Below are 22,969 nucleotides of genomic sequence, written 5' to 3' on the forward strand. Positions count from 1 at the left end.
CCCTGGACAGACCTCTGCTTTCTAAGGGCAGGTGTACCCTTGCAGCAGGTGTCCCGAAGCATTCTGTCACAACCGACGTGTTTGTTCCGTTAACTCGGAACAAACACGTCCTAGTCAGGACAGACAGCACCACGGTCGTAGCCTACATAAACCGCCAAGGCGGAGTACGCTCCCCCCACATGTCACAGCTCGCCCGTCGTCTCCTCCTTTGGAGTCAGCAGCGACTGGAGTCACTGCGCGCCACTCACATCCCCGCAACCTCAATGTGATAGCGGACGCCGCTGTCAAGACAAAGCTTGCCTGGCGGGAGTGGAGGCTCCACCCCCAGTCGGTCCAGCTGATTTGGGACCGGTTCGGCAAGGCTCAGGTAGACCTGTTTGCCTCCCAAGAAACCTCCCACTGCCCGCTCTGGTATGCCCGGACAGAGGCTCCCCTCGGGGCAGATGCCCTGGCACACAGCTGGCCCGCTGGGCTGCGCAAGCACGCATTTCCCCAGTGAGCCTTCTTGCACAGGTGCTATGCAAGGTCAGGGAGGACGAGGAGCAAGTCATTCTGGTAGCCCCTATTGGCCTACCCGGACTTGGTTTTCGGACCTCACGCTCCTCACGACAGCCCCTCCCTGGCTGAATTCCCCTGAGGAAGGACCTTCTTTCTCAGGGACGGGCACGCTCTGGCACCCGCGACCCAGACCTCTGGAACCTCCAGGTCTGGCCCCTGGACGGGATGCGGAAGATCTAGCCGGTCTACCATCTACCGTCGTAGATACAATCAGCCAAGCCAGAGCCCCTCTACCAGGCATCTTTACGCTCTAAAGTGGCGTCTGTTCACGGACTGGTGTTCTTCCCGAACCGAAGACCCGCAGAAGTGCGCAGTTAGGTCAGTGCTCGTGTTTCTTCAGGAGAGGCTGGAGAGGAGGCTGTCCCCTCCACCCTCAAGGTGTATGTCGCCTATCGCGGCCCACCATGACACGGTAGACGGAAAGTCTCTTGGTAAGCACGACTTAATCGCCAGGTTCCTAAAAGGTGCCCGGAGGATAGCTCCTCCCGGCCTAACCTGTTCCCTCCTGGGATCTCTCGGTCGTCCCTACGGGATTCCAGAGACCCCCTTCGAGCCGCTTGACTCAGTTGGACTCAGGGCCCTCTCTCTCAAGACCGCCCTGCTGATCGCGCTCACTTCCATCAAGAGGGTCGGGGACCTGCATGCGTTCTCTGTTAGCGACGCTTGCCTGGATTTCGGTCCGGCAGACACTTTCGTGATCCTAAGACCGCGACCGGGCTATGTGCCCAAGGTTCCTAACACACCCTTCAGGGATCAGGTATTGAACCTGCAAGCGCTGCCCTGGGAGGAGGCAGATCCAGCCCTTTCACTGCTGTGTCCAGTACGTGCCTTACGTATCTACCTGGACCGCACACAGAGCACTAGACACTCTGAGCAGCTCTTCGTCTGAAAGGGAATGCTGTCTCCAAGCAGAGACTCGCCCACTGGGTTGTCGACGCCATTTCCCTGGCTTATCACACCCAGGCCGTGCCCCCCCCCTTTGCGGGTCCGAGCCCACTCCACCAGGAGTGTTGCGTCCTCATGGGCACTGGCTAGGGCACTGCCCTAGCAGACATTTGTAGAGCAGCGGGCTGGGCAACACCTAACACTTTCACGAGATTCTACAATCTCCGAGTTGGGTCAGTATCGTCCCGTGTTCTCTCAGGTACCGAGCCCGTGAGAACTCGGTGGCACGCTCACGATCTGACCGGGTGAATCGCTTGCACCTAGCGTCCTTCCCCTAACCAGGGGAAACAGTGCGCCTTCATTCCCAGGAGATCTCAGGTTTGGGACACTGGTTGATTCCTCCCTAGCCCTCGTGGGTCGCAGTTCAGCAGAGGAACTCGCCGACCCAAGCCACTGCGGGTACCGCAAGCTACCCTGCACTGGTGTAGGTGCTCCACAGGTAAGGCCTCCTTCGGACTCCCCCTGTGTGTAACGCCACGGTTCTGTCCCCTCTGGCGAGCGGACTCCCGTGCTTCCCTTAGGCAGTCACGGCTGCCTCGGTTGCCGTGCTGTATGTTCCCTCCTCTATAGGCTGGATCCACCACCGCACCGACTTTTCCACATAGGCCCTAAGTCAGGCCTCTGATGGTTTTGCCACTTAAACTTGCCTCCCCTCTCGGGTAGGCGTGGCCTCCGCAGGGTCTTCTCCGCCCTGAATAAGGGCTAAGACCCCCTTCCCTCAATGCGTGTAAGGGCCCCGGTCTAAGTTGCTCTATGCGAGAAACATAGAGAGAAAAGAGGTCCGGCCAGGCTTGGCCCATTCCCAGGTTGGCAGCCAGCACCTTGTTCCCCCTTCCGGGGTAACGATAAGGAATCCTGATGGCTTAAATGGGGCATTGGGGAAGGGTACGTGCAGCCTGATACAGTTGGTCGTCCTGCACGTAAGAATACCTGCTCGCTCCTGTATCAGCAGTTCACGTACACGGCTCAGCGCGTGGCGCTTTTATAAGTGGACCCCTAGTGTCGCTTCTCTGACACAACATGGAGAGAGCGACAGAAGGGGAACGTCTAGGACGCTCCAATGGAGGGAACGAGACGTTGTGTCTCCCCTGCCACGTCGCTGAGCCGAGCCACTGTTGTGGCCAGACCATTTCCGGCTCCTCAGAAAAATCCTGAATGAACTCCCGTATTTGCGCCGCTTAAATACCCGTATGTCCGGGGGCGGGACATGCAAATACTGGTTGCCAACTCTCACTGGCCTTTTTTCATAGTCCAGAGGTGAATATCGGCGCTCAAGAGAGACCCCTAGTGTCGCTTCTCTGACACAACGTCTCGTTCCCTCCATCGGGGAACGGAGGTTACGTACGTAACCTAGACGTTACTAATAATAAAATCATAATAATAAAATGTCTATATGACATTCATTGAATAAAGGGAAAAAATTACTTATCATTAAGTCGAGTTAAATACAAATTTAACTTAAATAAAATAAAGTAAATTAAGTAAAAATTCACTGCAAAAAATCCTATTGTTATCAAGTGTTTTTGTCTTGTTTTTCCATTTTTTAAATATATAAAAATCCTTAAAACATGATACATTTACCTGATAAACAACATATAATATATTTAGACTTGCTTTCAGAGAATGTATCTTGAATATAAGTGTATTTTTATTTGACTTGTTTATTCTTCTGCCAGATCAGTAAAACAAAATATAATTATATTAAAGATCTACTCTCTAAAAGCCAGTCTAAATATCTTATATGTTGCTTCAGGTAAATTGTTTTATGGATTTTTAGATATATTAAAATATTTAAAGGAGAAATATGTAGCATTTACATCCAACATTTAAAATGGGTACTGCAGTCAAAATTCAAAATATTGGAGATAGATATCTCCCCCGCCCACTCATCCCTAGACTTGAAGCTCACCCAGTTTGCCAGGTTGAGGACACGCAACAGGAACGAGCAAACTAACAATGTCAAGTGACAAGCCTTCCACTGTAAGTTGATCGGCTAATGTACTGTATATGTGTGCAATGATTTTATTGTTTGCAAATTATAAACCAACTCATGTGGATTTTTATAACTCTGTCAATGTTAGTTAGATTTGTTAGTTAGGCTTCCATGGCTGCAGCATACTCCCACTAACTTGATTCAAATCTGGCAACCCGGGGTATCAAAATACTATTGGGGAATGAGCAGTGGGCGGAATGACCCAGGCCAAAACACAAACAGAAATTCTGACCTGGAATGGACATTTCAAAGTAGAATATACTGGTGTAGCATTGTTTCCAAGAAGCCAGTATTTCAACTTGGATCGGCTCACTTCACGCAACTGATAGAAGTGCTGCTGACCGCACATAGAAATGCCAGTTCCGGAGTTTGTAATTGACCTGCTTCCTTATTATTTTAACTTTAGTAAAGGATGCATTAAAGATATAATGGCAGGTGTTTCCTTTAAAGATGCTCTGACATGCAAGTTTTGCTTCAGTGGACCAGAAGCTCCGGCTCCGCTGTATTTCACAACGAGAGTGCTTCTGTATTTAGTATAATTTCATCATACTTGCCGATCTACATCACCTGAAGCTGTTTAGAGTGCATCTGGACTTTGTGCTGTGTAATTCTTCCTCAGTCAGGCGCGAGCTGCTGTGCTGCTCTCGCTTCCCATCATTTGTTTAAGAAGATCTCATGTTACGTTAAATGAGGTCAAATGACTATTCAACAACGAACATTTTTGTAGACAATTTTTTATTGTTTACGTTGCCGATAACATCGACTAATCATTTCAGCCCTAGTCAGGATCCTGTCTGTTTTGTCCTGTTGTCCTTCTTTAGTGAGTGCTGTCTTCTTTGAGTTCACATGGCCTTTGTTTTTTCCACTGGCCATATGTGTTTCTCTTTTCTCAGCCCTTTTCTCCGCCCTTGACCCAAATAATTGCTGGCCTATTTTAAGACTGCCTTTTTTTTTTTTTTTTTAAGTGCAGGAGAAGGTTGTTTGTAACAGCTTTAAAAAAAAAAAAAAAAAATGAAAATTGCTTCCTGGATAAATATTAATCTTGTTTTTGATTTTGCTCATTTTAAAGTGTCAAATGACCTTCTGCTCTCGGTTGACTCAGGGTACCATGTCATTCTATTTCTGCTGCATCTCAGTGTAGAATTTCTAGGTAAAGGGAAATGTTCTCTTGCTTAATTCTGATCAATGATTCATCATCATCCTGTCCCATAACCCCCCCAGGAGAGGTCTTTGGGGCACTACAGATGATCTTGTGACCAGCTCTCTCCATTTCACTCTGTCCTCTGCAGCTCTTATTGCTTGGCTGAGCTTCAGTTAAGTCCACTCTGGGATGTTATCTTCCCATCTCTTCTTCTGTCTCCCTTGCTTCCTGTTTCCTCATACAGTGACTTGGCGGGGGGTCTTTGCTAGGCCTGACGATCTGGTGATGTGACATACCATCTCAGCTTTCTCTTTTTGACAGTTGTGAGAAGGTCATTGTATGGTCCAATTGGCTGATCATCTGCCGGTCTTCTTCCTTATTGATGTGTTGGGTATAGGAAATTCCCAGAAGTCTTCTGTAGCACCTCATCTCCAAGCTTTGTATTCTTCTATGTAATTCTGCTGTGAGGGTCCATGTTTCACAAGCATAGAGAAAAAGTTTGATGACAATTGAGCGCAATAATCTCACTTTTGTTCCAAGACGGATGTTTCTGTCTTTCCAGATGGGCTTATGGCATGTCAATGCCACAGTTGTTTGAGCTATCATTGCGAGAACTTCTTGCCTGGACTCTTCATCCGAAACAATCGCTCCTAGGTATCTGAAGCTCCGCACCGTTTCGAGCATTTGCCCATTGACTTTTATGTCTGTGTTAATGCCATTCATGTTGTTGGTCATCAATTTCATTTTCTCGGCATTGATTTCCATTCCATAGGTTCGAGAGGTGGTGTCCAGCCTTTCTACCAAGCTGGCCAGTTCTTTTTCACCTCCAGCTAGCCCATCAATATCATCTGCAAAACGGAGGTTAGTGATTGTTCTGCCTCCTATGTTGCCTTATGGTTTGCCTGGGTGTCTGTCATGATGCAATCCAGGAAGATGTTGAAGAGAGTGTGAAGAAGTAGGCACCCTTGACGCACTCCTATTGTCATCCTGAACCAGTTTCAATGGCTCCATTTCGGACGACTGTACTGGTGGCCTTGTCATACAGGTGTTTGACTCTGACCAGGTTGGGGCTGATGTTGTACTTCCTCATGGTCACCCACAAACCTGCATGCCAGACCCGTTCAAACGCTTTCTTGAAATCCACAAACACATGGTAAAGATGTTGCAGGTAGCTCTCGCAGATGATTCTTTGGTTGAAAATCCTGCCCTGAATCCAGCCTGTTCCTCTGCAATTATGTGTTCGGCTTGAGATTTCTGTTCAATATTATTTTTAGAACTTTGCTGGGGTGGCTGATAACTGATGGTGCGATAATTTTGACACTGCTGAAGATTGCTTTTTCGGGAGCGTGATAACGAGCGATTGAGTCCATGGTGTAGGCCACTGCCCATTTATGCCAGATTTTGTTGCAGATGATGGTAAGGATGTCAATCATTGCTTCTCCTCCTTGTAGCAGCTATGCTGGGATTTTGTCCATTCCCGCTGCCTTTCCTTTCTTTAGTGATCGTGTTGCTGCTTCAACCTCGCAGAGGATAGGAAGTGTGTCTTCTTCATTGGTCTGAGGACCATCAATAATTATACCTGAGAGCACAAATACTCATATGACCTGTACCATTCATAAATTATAACATAACCTGAATAAATGCACATGATTAAAAATGCTTAGATTACTTTTTGATTATAATGATTGTTAGTGAATTTATTTCGCTCATCAATCAGCAGAAGAGACAGGGTGAACCCACCCCTTCAAAAGTAATTCATAAGACTCCAATGGTTAAATCAATATCTTCAGAAGTGATATTGAAGTCCGTTTTTACCATAAATTCTCCTGTCTGCCCAGTTGGTGGCGGTATGCACTAAGAATGCGAATCACTGAAAACAAAAGAAGAAGAATATGAAAGTGAAGATTGATAGTAATAAAGTAAATAAAGGAATAGTTTACCCAAAAATGAAAATTCTCTCATCATTTACTCACCCTGATGTCATCTTGGATGTGTATTACTTTCTTTCCTCAGCAGAACACAAAAGAATATCTCCAATCTTTTGGTTCTAATGAATGGGTGCAAAAAATGCTCCCAAAATCAAAGTCAGCATAAAAGTAATCAAAATGACTCCAGTGGTTAAATCAGTGTCTTTGCGATTTGATAAGTGTGGGTGAGAAACAATCAATATTTTAGTCCATTTTTATTTTAATTCTCCTCCTGTTACGATCCTGTGGCTCTGCCTCTCGAACCGCCCAGGGCTCCTCCTCTCGAGCCTCCTGCGGCTCCGGCGCTGGCTCTTTGACCAAGGCAGGCATAGGGGTTGGCTTGCTGGCAGGTGGGGCAGGCAAAACAGGCTCATCCTTTTTCGCCTGCCCCACTTGCCAGCAAGCCAACCCCTACACCTGCCTTGGTCATTTATTTTTGTGACATTACAGATTTTAGCAAGCAGGTGGCGGCAAAAGACAATTTTTGATGATCTGAAATGAGTTTGCATCAGTCAGTGTTTTCATTCATCAGCGTTCGGATTACGACTACACTACTAAAGCTAGGAAATAGCTTTATACGGCTTTAAACTAACAACTTCAGCATTAAGGCTAAACAACTAACTGAAAATCTAAATTAGACTAAACTAAATAAAAAATGTACTCTTTATATTTTCTCAACCAACTTATTGAGGTATCACCCTGGGATGCTTTTTAAACTGTATTGAAGGAGTTCCCATCTATGTTGGGCATGTATTGCCTGCTTTTCTTTATTATTTGATTCAAATCATCAATTTCAAAAAGTTTTTTTTATTAAATTTTTGTTTTATAATGAAATAAATTAATATGGTGGCACAATTATATTTTATATATATATATATATATATATATATATATATATATATATATATATATATTAGTCAGGTTTTGTGTAGGTATGAGGCAAGAGAGAGCCAGCAGAGGGTCTGGAGGCTATGGTGTCATAAGTTCCGTGGATAGAGCCACAGGAGGCAGAGCAAGAGGCAGCTCAGGAGATGGAGCCGCAGAAGTCTCAGGAAATGGAGTCGCAAAGGGCAGAGCCGGAAGAGACGGAGCCTTAGGAGGAGGAGCAAGTGGGGCCTCTGGAGGAGAATTTGGTGGAGCCGCTGTAGCCTCAGGGAATTGAGTCTCAGGAGGCGTAGACACAGGCGGTGGAGCTGAAGGAGGGGGAGCAGATGGAGCCACAGGATGTGGAGCAGGCAAAGCCACAGGGAGTGGAGCTGCAGGAGGTGTAGCAGATAGAGCCACAGGACTCTCAGGAGGCAGATAGGGAGGGGTCGCAGGAATCTCAGGAGGTAAAGTGGGTTGAGCCACAGAGAGCTCGGAGGGTGGAGCCATGGATGGTTCGGAGGGCAGAGCCACAGAAGACTCATAGCATGAAGCAGGTGGAGCAACTGGAGTTTGAGCGGGCAAAGCCGCATGAGGTGGGGCAGGCGGAGCCTCTGAAGGAAGAGTCTCAGAAGAAGGAGTGGGCAAAGCCGCAGGTGGAAGAGTCTCAGAAGAAGGAGTGGTTGAAGCCACAGGAGGAAGAGCAAGTGTGTGGAGCTGCTTGAAGAGGAGTGAGCAGAGCCGCTAGGGGAGGAACGGGAAGCAGAAGGGTCTCTGTCGAGGAGTCTCCAGAACAACTAGAGCTAGAAGCAGAGGGGCCTCCTTTGAGGGGTCTCCCAGACCACCTGAGCTAGAAGCAGAGGGGCCTCCATTGAGGGGGTCTTCCGGACTAACGGAGCTGAGGGCAGAAGGTCAGCCAATAAGATTTAAATGATAAATCCTGAAGAGACAGATCTTCATCATCCAAAGGGACCATCTTCCTCACAGAGCCACGAAGTCCCAACCAAAACATAGCTCTGAGGGATCTCATTCCAGTTCAACTGGGCTGCAAGATTCAAAAATTTCAGGCAGTACTCTGCCACAGGAGTGGACCCTTGGGAAAGTCTCTCAATCAGTTCTGCTGAATCCATTTTGTCTGGTCGGTTCTTCTGTCAGGTTTTGTGTAGGAATGAGGTGAGTAAGAGGATCCAAATGCAGAACTTTAATTTGAACAAAAAAAAGAGCATAAAACAAAAGAAGTAAATGTACGAAGAAGGTAACAAAAACTCAACAGCAGTATACTGGCAACTAACACTCTACATACAAACAGGAACTGACAAAGGAACAAGAGGAAATATAATTGAACTCAGAAGTTTACATACACTTAGGTGGAAGTCATTATCACAATTTTTTTTACTTCGCCACAGATTTCATATTAGCAAACTATAGTTTTGGCAAGTTGAACCTCTACTTTGTGCATGACACATGTCATTTTTCCAACAATTGTTTACAGACAGATTGTTTCACTTTTAATTGACTATATCACAATTCCAGTGGGTCAGAAGTTTACATACACCAAGTACATACACAAAACCTTTAAGCAACTTGGAAAATTCCAGAAAATTATGTCAAGTCTTTATGTAATTAGCTTCTGAAAGGCTAATTGGAGTCAATTGGAGGTGAATCTGTGGATGTATATTAAGGCCCACCTTAAAACACAGTGCCTCTTTGCTTGCCTTCATGGAAAAATCAAAAGAATCAGCCAAGACCTCCACAAGTCTGGTTCATCCTTGGGAGCAATTTCCAAACATTTGAAAGTACCACGTCTCAATCCGATAGACAATTTGTGGGCAGAACTGAAAAGGCATGTGCGAGCAAGGAGGCCTACAAACCTGACTCTACCAGTTCTGTCTGGAGGAATGGGCCAAAATTCCAGCAACTTATTGTGAGAAGCTTGTGGAAGACGTTTGTGATTTTTGGAGTTACAAAGGTCTGATCACCAATCGCTTGCATTGTATGGATCTTCAGAGCTGAAATATTCTTCTAAAAATATTTGTGTTCTGCTGAAGAGAGAAAGTCATACACATCTGGGACGGTATGAGGGTGAGGAAATTATTAGAGAGTTTTCAATTTTGGGTGAACTGTCCCTTTAAAATATTTTTAAATTAACTTCAATTGGTGCATTTTTGGGCTGCAGCCTGTCATTTTTCACACTCACATTTTAAAGCTCACCATTCACACATACTGTGGACTAATTACAAAAAGGTGTCTCATTATTCTTTGTAAGAATGTAATTATGGTTGTTCACTCTGTCACCCTTCAAAAAGTCTTATTGCATTCCACTAGATGGCAGAAAGTATTAGAAAAATTACTTTTCCTCTATCACCTTCCATCACAAATTGCACATCAGAAATGTAAGTGGCACTCGCATTTCAGCATCTAAGATAGAACGTGGATTATTCACCCAAGCAAGCTCACAGACAAGTAAAAAATTGCTTATTTTGTAGAACACTTTATATCTGTAATAGCAGGTATAAAGTTAGCTATTTGGGGCTTACAGCAGCAGTGATGGCCACATAAAGGAGACGTTTGTATTTGATGTCTTACAGTAATCATATTTTACTTTGTGATTTTTGTATTTATTTTTTTTATCTTTCGAACTGTGGTTTTAGTGTAACTGTATAGTCTTATTCCTGAGAATGAGAGCTTCCATTTGACATGTTTATTTAAGTGCTATGTGAAAGACTTTTATATTTATACTTTACATCTAAGTTGTACTTATTCTGGGGACTTTAATGTAAACTTTTGTCCCTTTAAACACTCTGGTGTTAAAAGTGTGGATCTTTTGAAAATGTAGGCCTATATATAATCATTGAAATATATATATATATATATATATATATATATATACAGTATATATATACACACACACACACACAGTAACCTCCTTTTCTTGTATCTTTAACCTCTAACCTTTTCATTTCTTTCCTGTCATGTGCTGGTGTCTTTATCTCAGGTACAGAAATCCCCCCTCACGCATCAGTCGTTTATGACATTCTGTTGGAAGACCTTCATAACCCTAAAGATGACCTCGGCGTGGAGGTCATACATATGCCTGAACCGTGTACACGCAAGTCTGTTGAAGGAGATTTCATTCGCTACCACTACAACGCCTCCTTCATCAACGGCATCAGCTTTGACTCCAGGTTTATCTGCTTGTTTTACTTTTTTATATTATTGTTTGCTGTATGATGTGAAGCAACTTATTAGACTGAGATTTGTTCTGTATTTTGATAATATCATCTGTTAAACTGTTAGTAAATGTTTGTGTGTACAAATTCACAGCTATAAGCGTAACCACACATATGACACGTACATCGGGATGGGCTACATGATCACTGGTATAGATAAAGGCTTGCAGGGCGTGTGTGCAGGAGAGAGGAGAAGAATCATCCTGCCGCCTCACCTCGCGTATGGTCAGCAGGGGGCAGGTTAGACCACTCATGATTTCACACTTATGTTGCTACAAAACCTGTATAACTTTCTTTCTTCTATGGAACACGAAATGAGATCTTTAGCAAAATGTCCAAGATCACGCAATGAAAGTGAATGAGAGCTGAAGCTGTCAAGCACCATTAAAGTAGTAAAGTAGTCCATACAATTTACATACAAACATTACTGTATATTCGAAGTCTTCTGAAGCCATACAATACATTTTTGTGATAACAAAGTTGTGACATGATTATTGCAGACAACTGTATGATAAGAATATAGAGGGAGTCAAGAAAAAATGGAATTACGTTTTTAACCTGATGGGGGGTTACACTGGAAAACAGTTCAATGATTTGCTGCCATACGCTTCCTCTCTGACACCCAGGATCAGCCTAGCCCGCACCACAATGTTGTGCAGCATAGCTGTCACCGTTATCACTCTGGGTGCAAAGAGTAGACCTCTGAATGATTTGTGAATGTCTCTAAAGCTGGAGCCACACTAGCAGACTCCAAACAACTCGTTTTGGCCAAGGATGTCTCACATGTGACTGTTTTGCGGAGATCTTGCTCACTTCAGTTGGAGGGGTGACAAAGGTGTACAAAGTACCTGCCACACAGCTTGGCTGTTTGCACCCTAAAAGTCTGATGGTAACTGTAATTTACGACAAACTGCACTTAAAGTGTCACTGCAGAGGTGCAGGGTGTAATGCCCGTGCAAATGTGCTTTTTCGCGGGGGTTCAAATCCACCTTTTGTCTCACTCTTCCCCATCCTGTGCCCAACTCTTAATATTGTTTTTAAACGTATTTTTTCTCCCAATTTTTGGAATGCCCAATTCCCAATGTAAACACTAAGTCCTTGTGATGGCGCAGTGATTCGCCTCAGTCCGGGTGGCAGAGGATGGATCCCAGCTGCCTCCACACCTTATCACGTGGCTCGCTGGGCACGCCACCGCAGAGACATAGCGCATGTGGAGGCTTAACAACATCCACTGTGATTTTATAATTTTTGTTTTGTAAAACGCTCATAGAAAACTCTCTTAAAGGAAGACTTAACCCAAAATTATAATTATCTTATCTTTAACACTCCCGTATGCAACCTCAAACTCATAATAAGTGTTTTCTGCTGAACACAGGTCAAGTGCAACATTTCTGTTTGCATTTTAAAGTGGGATTATAGCTGTTGATTCTGACTCTGTTCTTGGTCAGGTAAGGAGATCCCAGGTTCAGCAGTGTTGGTCTTTGACATCCATGTAATCGACTTCCACAATCCTAAAGATTCTGTGAAGGTGGAAATCAGTCAAAGATCTGAAATGTGTAATGAGAGCAGTGAGGTCAATGACTTCATTCAGTACCACTATAACTGCTCAATGCTGGACGGCACACTGCTCTTTTCATCGTGAGTATGATTTCAAAAAATTATTTCACTGTGAAACATTTATTTTTTAAATTCTTCATTCAACCACACAACTCTCCAATTTTACATTACAAGCTCTTAAATATCATTAGTACTTCATATTTAAATGAATGTGTTATTTCAATATATATATATATCCATTGCATACACATGGAATCTTAGAATTTCAATTGAATTAAGATTTACTTTAGATTTTTTTATTAATAAAACATTTTCTTTTTTAAAGTAATGATGTTTAAAAGTGTTTTCGTAGTTTGGCTCAAATCAGTTTTTGTTGATGTCTGTGTACTGCAGGAATGATTATGAAGCGCCACAGGACGTACTGCTTGGAGGAGGTAAAATAATCGACGGCCTGGATGAAGCTCTGAGGAACATGTGTGTTGGAGAGAGACGGACGGTCATAGTGCCACCACACCTCGGACATGGAGAGAAAGGAGGTGTGTGTTTGCTTAACTCTTTAAGCTCTGATGGGCCCACGAGAAAAAATATAATCGTCAAAATATTAAGAACTACATGTTTTTATTTGTATAGCATTTTCACAACACACATTGTTTCAAAGCAGCTTTACAGAAAATCAGGCAATAGCAAAAAATGAAACCGTAATATCTGTAAAGTCTGAGTCATCATTGTGTAATTGTAAATCGTGTATAAAAATTAATTATTAAATGGTTAAATAATAATTGCATTTAGAACCCCATTGCAACCACCAGCCGAAGGCCACTGTGGCAAGGAACACAAAAATCCATAAGATGTTGTTTAATGGAGAAAAATAACCTTGGGAGAAACCAGACTCACTGTGGGGGCCAGTTCCCCTCTGACTAACATCATGAATATAATGTAAATATTACTTATGTATAGTGCAAGTCATGGTTTAAAATTATTAAACTAAGTAAGTGTTAAGGGACAGTGTTCAAACAAAGATTTTTTATTAACTGTAAGATTAATGACTAATGTCTTTGAAGTCCATCCTGTATTAACTGCAGAAGTTCACATAGATGGATGCATTGTCCTTGTTAGTTGGCTGATGAAGGCTTTTGTTGGCAATTGATAGTCTATGTATTCCATTCCAAGAGTGTAGTCCATCAATAGACCAAGGTGATGCAGGCAGAGATCAATGAGGTGCAGCGCAGTTCAACCGGCAGGTCATATCGGTGAGGTTTTGATGGGGTCCATCCTAAGTCCGAGGTTCAGGCAATGGCATATGAAGTATCCCATGTCTTACAGTTGGAGTTGGCATCAGTTCATCCTCTGAAGTCCATTGTAAAAGACTGAAGTGTTGTATGGCTGCCACAGGCTGTAGTTTGTCGTCATCACTCAGAGACTCGTATCAGTGAAGTCCGACACAAAGCAGAAACGGTGCTGGATCTTGCTGGCTCTGGTAACCTCGGCTTATGAATCCTGTTAGGGAGACTATTCCATAGTTTTGGAGACAAATATGAAAAGGATCAACCTCCTTTTGTGGATTTTGATATTCTAAGAACTATTAACAGGCCAGAATTTTGTGATTGTTAAAAATCAAAATTGAATAACCTATATAACGACGATAAAATGGGGCTAATATGATCATATTTCTTTGTTCTCGTCAGCACTCTGGCAACTGCATTTTTTTTTCCCTTTTTCTCCCAAATCGGCAAGCTCAATTCCCAACGTGCTTTTAAATCCTCGTGGTCTCCATTACCGCAGAGACTTCAACGCTCAACTCACCACATGCCCCACCGAGACCGGGCCAATACACCCTAGCAACCGGGACAATATTAATTGTAAAGAAACAATGCCGTTTAGACTCTCCATACACACCACTAGCGACCTAACCACCAGCAACTGGCGACATGCAGCGACAATGTAGCTGGCAGTGTGAACACAGCTTTAATCGTAGAGCGCTAAGAACACCATAAGGACAGACTTACGCAAACACATGCTGGACAACCGCATAATTACACGTAATACAATTTAAATGCCTATAGTTACACATTATGATCATTATGTATCATTATACATACGTCATTAAATATTTTTTTTATGTCAGAAATGCATTAACTTGCTGCCCTGCCCTCGTTTGAGTATTTTGGCTCCTTATCCTCGTCTCTTCTTCCTCTCTGATACTCAAGGGCACTCTTGCCCGCACCACGCATTGTGTAGTACCACACATGTTGTGTAGCATATCTGTTACCCTTATTACTTTTAGGAGTAAAGAGCAGTCCTCCGTTTGATTGGTGAAAGTCCCTAAAGCACAGCTTCCACTCATCTCCTTATTTTGCACTCCGCACTAACGGTGAACCTCGTTATTTTCAATTAATGCTTGTCATGGGAAGGACCATAGTCTGTCTCCGCGGTCTTCACTGATCCTTGAAACTTTCATCTGGACCAACAGAGCAATTTGTGAAAACTAAATATTGAAAATACACTTGTGAAATACATCGTTCTACACAAAATTATTGCAAAACAATATTTAATTACGTAATTAATTAGGTTAACATGTATAAACATTTCCTGCTAGGTAAATTTAAAATGTTTATAAAGTTACGTACAAATACAATGATGAGCAGAAATATACCGTCACATTTCAGGGGCAGTCCAATGTCCCCGATGTTGCAACAGCTCTCAAGTTGTTTCTAACTTTATGTACGGTTACAGTTGCAACTGCTGAAAGATCATCTCGCAGACTTGAGTGAAATGTAAGATGACATTTATTTGATGAATATAAAACAGGAATGTGATGTCTCTCTTTGGTGTAGGCCCCGTCTGGCAGTCCGAATAAGTTGTATTCGGAACCGTCATACCCTGCCGGAGATAGGAGGCAGGGGCGAGGAGCCTACCCCTGTGCAGGACGGGACTCAACTGGTGGTGGTGGGGTGGTGGAGGTTGCCGTGTTAGCACACTGAAACAGCAGTGTGATTGTGAGCAGACTTATAAAGCAACAGCTTACATGTGATTGGCTGGGAATTACCCAGATAATGGTGCGATGATGTACAGCTGTTAGTCTTCTCTCTAGAACTATGCTGCGCTTACATTTCTTGAAATTAAAAGTGATCAAAACATTTTTCAGGAGCACAAATGACACAAAGACTGTCCAGTTTAGCTCTATATTGAGTATTGAGAATGCCCGTGCTCTCAACATCGACAAAGGCTGCAGTGAAAGACTTTGTGCATCAAAACACTCGAAGAGTGCAAAGGATTCGATAAAGTTTTTTTATTTTTTATATTGGTAGTCGTTTTGTAAAATAATAAACTTGGTAGGTGTTGAAGGTTGTCTGTTCTGCTATTGCAAAATTAACAAGAAAATCTGAGCAGCGGCACGTTTGCCTGCACACTCGTAAAATAAGCATTTATTGCTGCTGGGATTTTAGACAGACTAAAGTGCACTATATACATGCATATGTTGTAAGCCTACATCATGATTTGAATTAATTTCAGCATTTAAATGAAGTTATCAAGAATCAGGCACCTTAGATTCACAGGAGAGTACAAAACAAAGAAGAAGAAAAATGCTGCCCTGTTTGTCAATCAATTCAATTTGTTAAACATTACAGTCCAGTTTTCATTTGATCCAATTAACACATTCCGTCTCTATCAAGTATAGGCTTCTTGCTCAAAAAAATGGACACTGGTCAAGGCGGCATATTCGAAAGTGGTACCGGAAAACACGAGACGACTTGCCCCAGCATAGACAGTGGATGATATTGAAAGTCATAATTTTTTAGCCTATTTTTGTTGTCTTCATGTTATAGCTTGATATGCCCAACAGTTGACAAAGTGACATATGCTTTGTTGTCATTTCTGGGAAAAACACTTATGATGCTGCAGTCAGCGCGCAAATTTTAATAAAGGATATTCCATGTTTCCGTCATGAACGACTGGGTGGTTTTGGTTCAATGACTCACTCAAACCACAAAAAAGACGCTCATTTATCGCCACCTACTGGCGCAAAGGCATAATATGCAGAAATGTTTACTTAATTAGTGAACGGATCTTTTGGTATATGGCAGTGTTGTAGTACAGGCCGAGTCTGAGACCATATTCTCATGGTTTTGGTCTTGTGTACTCGTGAGCATTTGGACTCGGTCTTGACTCAGACTTATCTCCAAGACCAGTCGAGTCCCTTGTCAATTTTGTTAATTGTTTATTTTGGGGTTTCATTTTGTGATTATGTGTGTCGTGGTCCATGGAAGACAATCTGTTACACACAAAGAACCATGTTATATTTTGTAAGGGAAGTAGATACAAAAATGTTCAAGCTTAAGAATAAATTGTATGTGTTATGTAACTGCTCTCCATCCTGGATGGGTGGAAATTCTCTCTGTACAGCAAACGAACAAGAAGCATTAATATACTGGACAGCATCTTATTAGTGTGAGACTGTGAATTCTTTTCAATGCATCTTTATTTCTTTCCTCTTGTTTTCTCTCTCAGCTGGTGTCGTACCAGGGAGTGCAGTGCTGCGGTTTGAACTTGAGTTGGTGTCCCTGCAGAAGGGGGTTCCTGAAGGGTACCTGTTCGTGTGGCTGAATGAAACTCCATTTGAGATCTTTGAAGCTATGGACATCAACCAGGACAAACAGATTCCATTAGAGGAGGTCAGTTTACAAGATTTTATGATCCAAAGCTTGATGCTTTCAACTGATGAAGTTAGATAATTTCATGAGCCTTGACAGGCCCTGCTTCCACAGAGCTGCTTTGAAACAATGTGCATTGTGAAAAGTTCTTTTCAAATTAAAAAGACAAACACATTTTTCTCAAGAAAATTGTGACTTTTTCTAATAGGAATCTGCTGATAAATGCAGTACTGTTGTTTCAGTTACTTTATAGAGCTCTGCTTTATGTTGCCAATGTCAGACACTGTTGTGTCACTTAAGATTTAACATTTATGTTCAATCCTTACATAAGTTTAAGCGAAAGCAAATTGTGGGCTTGTTTTTTTGCTTTTAATAATCGTAACGTATCATGAAGTTTCTGCATCTTAGCGTATTGTGAAAATCGTTACACATCTAGTGGTGGTCCATAAGGACATTTTTAGGGGAGGCTGTGTACATAAATATTGATTGATAAAACAATTCAAAGATTGCAGGTTTTCTTATATCTTTTTTGCTGATAATTTGCTCCTATACACAGATGAGCTCGTTCTGATATCTTAAAAGTGCTTTTTTATATAAAAAAAAATACCACTCGCATTAAAATGAAGACTCCAGTCATATCAGTAACTTTCTAAAAGCGGTTTTATTCTACATGGAGAGGGTCCACACATGGGGGCTGCCATGTTAGAATCACATGCCCAGCCGAACACTACTCAATTAATCTCAGTGATTAAATTAATCATGACCGTCTGTGAATACTACATTTCTACAATGACATCTGAAACTAAAAACTATTGATTTTAAATGATGCTGCATCCAAACCACTAGGTGTCAGTGTAAGTTCAAGATGACACCAAGACAAAAATTACTTAGTGTACCTTTTTAAAATAGTCTTGTTAATTAACAACAACCCACCTGTCAATATAGCAAACAGAATTAAACATCTATCACACAGTGCCATCTAAAGACTGACCAATTTATAAATGAATGGAGGACCCCACACCTGTTGCCTTAACCACAGCTAGGCTTGATTCTTTGCATTCATTTAAACCATGTGACATATCCGAAAGATAAGGGGGAGGACAAGACAAGGCAAAAACATTGTGATCGCTATTAAAAAAAAAAGCTGCAACAACAAAAAGACCTTGTGAATTATTACAAAGCAGATACTGTGTGTCATTGATTTAGAGGTGGTATTGTATAAAGTGTATGTTTTTACTGTTGTTTAAACAGTGCTGAATTTAATTTTTCTCAAATGGGTAAAATAATTTTAAAATACTGCTATAAAAGTTGTTTTGGAAGTTCATGGAAAATGAATGGAAAATTACTAGTCAAAATATTTTTAAACTCTGACTACTAAATTTGGTTAGATTTACAATTAACAAGAAAAACATGCAAGTATTCTAAACAAGTACATGTAACTTGTTTAGGCTTATTTAGATTTTTTTACTGGAAAACAAGACAAAACTTCTGATTGGGAATTTTTTGGTGTGTATTTGTACCTATTTATATTCTTCTTTGCACTTGAGACATTTTAGCCTCTGTACTTGTATCCTTAGTTAGTATGTATCACACACCACAGAAAGCAATGATATTGTTTTAAACGTTACTACCCTTCCCTATCTCTCCTTAGTTTTCAGAGTTCATCAAACAGCAGGTAGCAGAAGGGAAAGGTCGTCTTAAACCAGCCCAAGATCCAGAGAGTGTCATCAGAGATATGTTCAGGAACCAGGATAGGAACAATGATGGCCTGATCACTCTAGATGAACTCAAACTTAAAGTGGATGAAGATGCAGAGAAAACACGGCATGAAGAATTGTGAAACATGCACACAAAATAAATATGAATGCATTCAGACATTTTTATAATTGTGAGGCTGAAAACAAAGTGGTTTACAGTATCAAAATGTGCCAAGGCAATGGTAGAGAGCTGATAAATCAGCTGATAGTTGTTAAATTTGATATATTTAACATGTTAAAAACATTTTTTAATATTTCCTGTGATGGGTGACCTAAACATAGAGGCTACAAGTCCAAATTGATTGAAATCTCAGATGCAGTTTGTAAAATTTTGGAGGTGGGTGCTTCGTTTGGAAAATGTACTATCAGGGTGGTGTGTCCATTAAAACGGAATGAATCCAGTTCTATCAATCTCAGTGTTGTACATTTTTCTCATAAGCAAGTAGCATGTTAACATTCCATTACGTTGTAATTAGCTGTTGTGGAAGTTATTAGGAGTCATTAAAGCTATTGAGTTGGAAATTGTTGAGGGGAAGACTTGGAAAGGTTTCTGTTAATTTATTAAAAAAACAAGCATAACATCAGGTGCTAATGGTATCCAATCCAATATATATGCATATCTATCTTTTCATCATTTTACTTCTCCCTTCTTATGATACGAAGAGGAGATTTTGTGGGTGCCTTTAACTACCCTACTGGCTAGCTGTGTGTACAAATCAGTAGCACAGTGTGGTGGTATACACAGATGATCCAAAAGATTATGACCTAATATGCTATTGGTAGTACGTGTGCCACCAAAACAGTACGATCCGCAAGGCATGGACTCTACAAGTCCCCTGAAGGTGTCCTGTGGTATCTTGCACCAAAATTAGCAGCAGATCCTGTAAGTTGTGAGGTGGAGCCGCCATGTATCGGTCTTGTTGGTCCAGCACATCTAACAGATGCTCAATCGGATTGATATCTGGGGAATTTGGAGGCAAGAGCAACACCTTGAACTCTTCATTATGTTCCTCAAATCATTCCCAAACAATATGTGCAGTGTGGCATTATCCTGCTGACTGAGGCCACTGCCATCAGGGAGTTCCGTTGCCTTGAAGGGGTGTACCTGGTATGCAATAATGTTTAGGTAGTTGGCACATGTCAAATTGACGTCCACGTGAATAGCCGGTGCAAGGGTTTCCTAGCAGAACATTGCTCAGAGCATCACACTCCCTCCGCTGGTGCCATCACTTCCCCAGGTCATACATACATGGCTCTACACGTGATGTAAAAGAAAACGGGACTCATAGGATCAGACACACTTCTTCCACAGCTCCAAGGTACAGTTCTGACACTCTCATGCCCATTGTAGGTGCTTTCGATGGTGGACATGCATCATCATGGGTACTCTGACTAGTCTGCTGCAACACACCCCCATACGCAACATAGTGCAATCCACTGTGTTGTGACCTTCCTCGGAATTGAAAGAGAGAGCGGGAGTGCAAAGTCACTTTTCAACCGAAATTGAAATACATTTAGAATATTATAGACATTGTAATTATTATCCGATGTACTTAACCAATGTCTTTGTTTTATTTTGCTGTGGTAGCCTTTACAGCTCTTTGAGATAACGAAGTGATATAGAACCATTATTTGGTCAATACCTGGATCCACATCAAAGGTGTGAGTTTACTGAAATATAATTGTCAGCGCCCTGTTTTCGCAACAAATTAATCTGAATACAATTTAAGACAATAGTATAGTGATAGCAAGACTTGTGAGACAGCCAAGGACAATAAATGTTGACCGGAATAGTACGGGAACGGTAATCATATGAGGTCAAGCAGTCCTAGATATTTGTTATGTCCGACTGAGATATTTAGCTCAAGGAAAGGAGTACGTGCTGGTTGGAGCACAGACCATTCCAAAAGAGGATAAGACAAGAGAAACTAACCGCATCTATGAAGGTCATGGACTCTTCGTGCGTGTGGTGTGATTCTGTGGTTAGCACACATACATTCAGAGTTAGATGTCAAACTAAAGACAGCATGTACAATTTATATTTCTCACAACAGGTGTTTTTCATTCTTGCTCCAAGAGTCTGCAGCACCTGCTATGTTTGGTTGTTTGATAAAGAAATTTTCTATTGAGAACGCATAGCAAAAATAAATAGCATCCCTTTCTTTCATACATTTATTTTCACATTGTGCAAAGATCTGGGCAAAAAAAGATGTTCATCTAGTAAAAAGTGAACTATTATATAAAAAGTATATTAAAGTACCATGAACTCAAATAAAACTAAAGTACAAACTTGTACAAACAAAGGTGTGCATATTTATAATGTTATATAAGGCTTCAACCTTTTATGTAATCTAAAGCTATATGCTAATATAAAGCTTTTACATTTGAACATTTTAGTTGAATATTTAGCAAAATGCAAATGCAAAATTAATGAAAAAATGTCACGAGTTGAAGAGGATCTAATGTCCAGTGTGATTTTAGTCCATAGTCTGGGGTTGGCTACAGAGAAGGCATGATCCCCTTTAAAATTCAAGCATGAAAACAACAATTTTAGTCTTGTTCTCATTTAGCCAAAGAAATGTTCTTGCCCTCCAGCATTTAATATCCTTAAGGCATTAAATAATAGAAGAATAGTAATTAACATCAGCTAATTCATATCATCAACTTAGTGGGACATGCTGCTGAGTCTCATCAGTGTAACAATGATATGAAAGGTTATATTTCTTAAAAATAGAACCAAGAGGAAGCATGTATAAATAAAATAAAATGGGGCCCAATATGGAAGCTTGCGGTACCCCACAAGTGAAAGGTGCAGTGGGAGAGGAAGAGTTCCCAATCCTAACGGTCAGAGTGCCAGTAGTATGAATAGAATTCGGACATACTTCATCCGATGACGTTGGCATCATCTCGTGACACGAATATATGATGTAATAACAACCGCATATACTAATAATAATAACCGTGTTAAACAAGCACAAGGAAGTGGTACATATAGCACTTACAGTTGAGAAGAGGCGTCTGCCTCACGATTCACATCCGTTTGTTTAAATCCAGTGTTTTGAATGTGATGTCACCTCAACCCCCGAGGGATTTTGGGATCGTTAAATGGGGAGTCAATCCACACTTAAAAAATCTCGCCGGAAATAGTAGGTCAGCCGGGTATTTCTCGCTTATTACTTCATGAATACTGTGGATTCGGACATTCTATTCCACTGGCATACTGGTTTTGGCATACTATATAGTAGAGAAGTATGGATATTTGAACGCAGGGCTCGTGTTTACCAAAGCCATCTTATCTAGATAGGAATTTCCAGCCTGTAGCCAAACAGCTTTTGATGACTTATTCAAGAGTCTGAAGATTTCTGAAATTGGAGCCTCTTCTGATAATTCTCAGGGTGTCACTGGAGGGAGCGCACATAGATAATGCCAGATCATAGGAATTACAAAGATATGACAACGCTACTGCCCCTGTACGGTCCTGACCTCTGAAGCATTTCTGGCAGCCGCATTTTTATAACCCAGAATAGTTGACCAAAATGACTAGCACATACTTTTTAGCTAAAATAGAACAAATAAGATATATGGGAAGACTGAAAATAAGCAATGATGTGTCATTATCAGATATTTTAAATAAAACACTTAGAAAACAACTTTTCTAAACATTCTCATTTACTTACCCTCATACATTCTATAGAGGGACTATTGAGAGCATCCTGAGCATCTGCATCACTGCCTGGTTTGGGACTTGCACCGTTTCGGACTGCAAAGCCCTGCAGAGGATAGTGAGGACAGAAAATCATCGGGGTCTCTCTTCCCTCCATCAAAGACATTTACAAAAAACTCTATATCCGCATATCAACCAGCATTGTGGATGACCCCACACACCCCTCACACAAACTCTTTACCCTCCTGCCGTCTGGTAAAAGGTACCGAAGCATTCAGGCCCTCACGGCCAGACTGTGTAACAGCTTCTTCCCCCAAGCCATCAGAACCCTTAATACTCAGAGACTGGACTGACACACACACACACACACACACACATACGTGTCCTGAGTTGCACTTTTATTATTGTCACTTTATACCTGGCTGCTACCTCAATAACTGCTATGTGCATACAACACTATCTCATAGTATGTTATGTTTACATTTGACATTTTTAGAAACTGTCATCTTTTTGTTCTACTGTGTACTGGTCGGCACTGTCTCTCACTGTGCCTATTGTCCTGTTAATTTTTAGTAATTTATTGTACTGTCCCGTACTTTTTGCACACGTTTGCACGTGCACTTTATATAGGTATATAGGTA

General features: G+C 41.7%; 1 protein-coding gene across 1 annotated transcript in view; it reads left to right on the forward strand.

The window, feature by feature from the left end:
* fkbp10b (FKBP prolyl isomerase 10b) overlaps positions 1-19,065 on the forward strand; it is a 38,578-nt gene extending 19,513 nt beyond the window's left edge. Inside the window, exons 5-10 of the mRNA XM_052103364.1 lie at positions 10,464-10,653; positions 10,793-10,938; positions 12,147-12,336; positions 12,649-12,791; positions 16,765-16,928; positions 18,559-19,065. Of these exons, the coding sequence (XP_051959324.1) occupies positions 10,464-10,653; positions 10,793-10,938; positions 12,147-12,336; positions 12,649-12,791; positions 16,765-16,928; positions 18,559-18,747 (1,022 nt within the window). The 3' untranslated portion in view covers positions 18,748-19,065. The remainder of the gene's footprint in view (positions 1-10,463; positions 10,654-10,792; positions 10,939-12,146; positions 12,337-12,648; positions 12,792-16,764; positions 16,929-18,558) is intronic.
* Positions 19,066-22,969: the final 3,904 nt, after the last annotated feature.

Source organism: Xyrauchen texanus, chromosome 33 (assembly GCF_025860055.1).
Source record: "Xyrauchen texanus isolate HMW12.3.18 chromosome 33, RBS_HiC_50CHRs, whole genome shotgun sequence".
Classification (NCBI taxonomy): Eukaryota; Metazoa; Chordata; class Actinopteri; order Cypriniformes; family Catostomidae; genus Xyrauchen; species Xyrauchen texanus.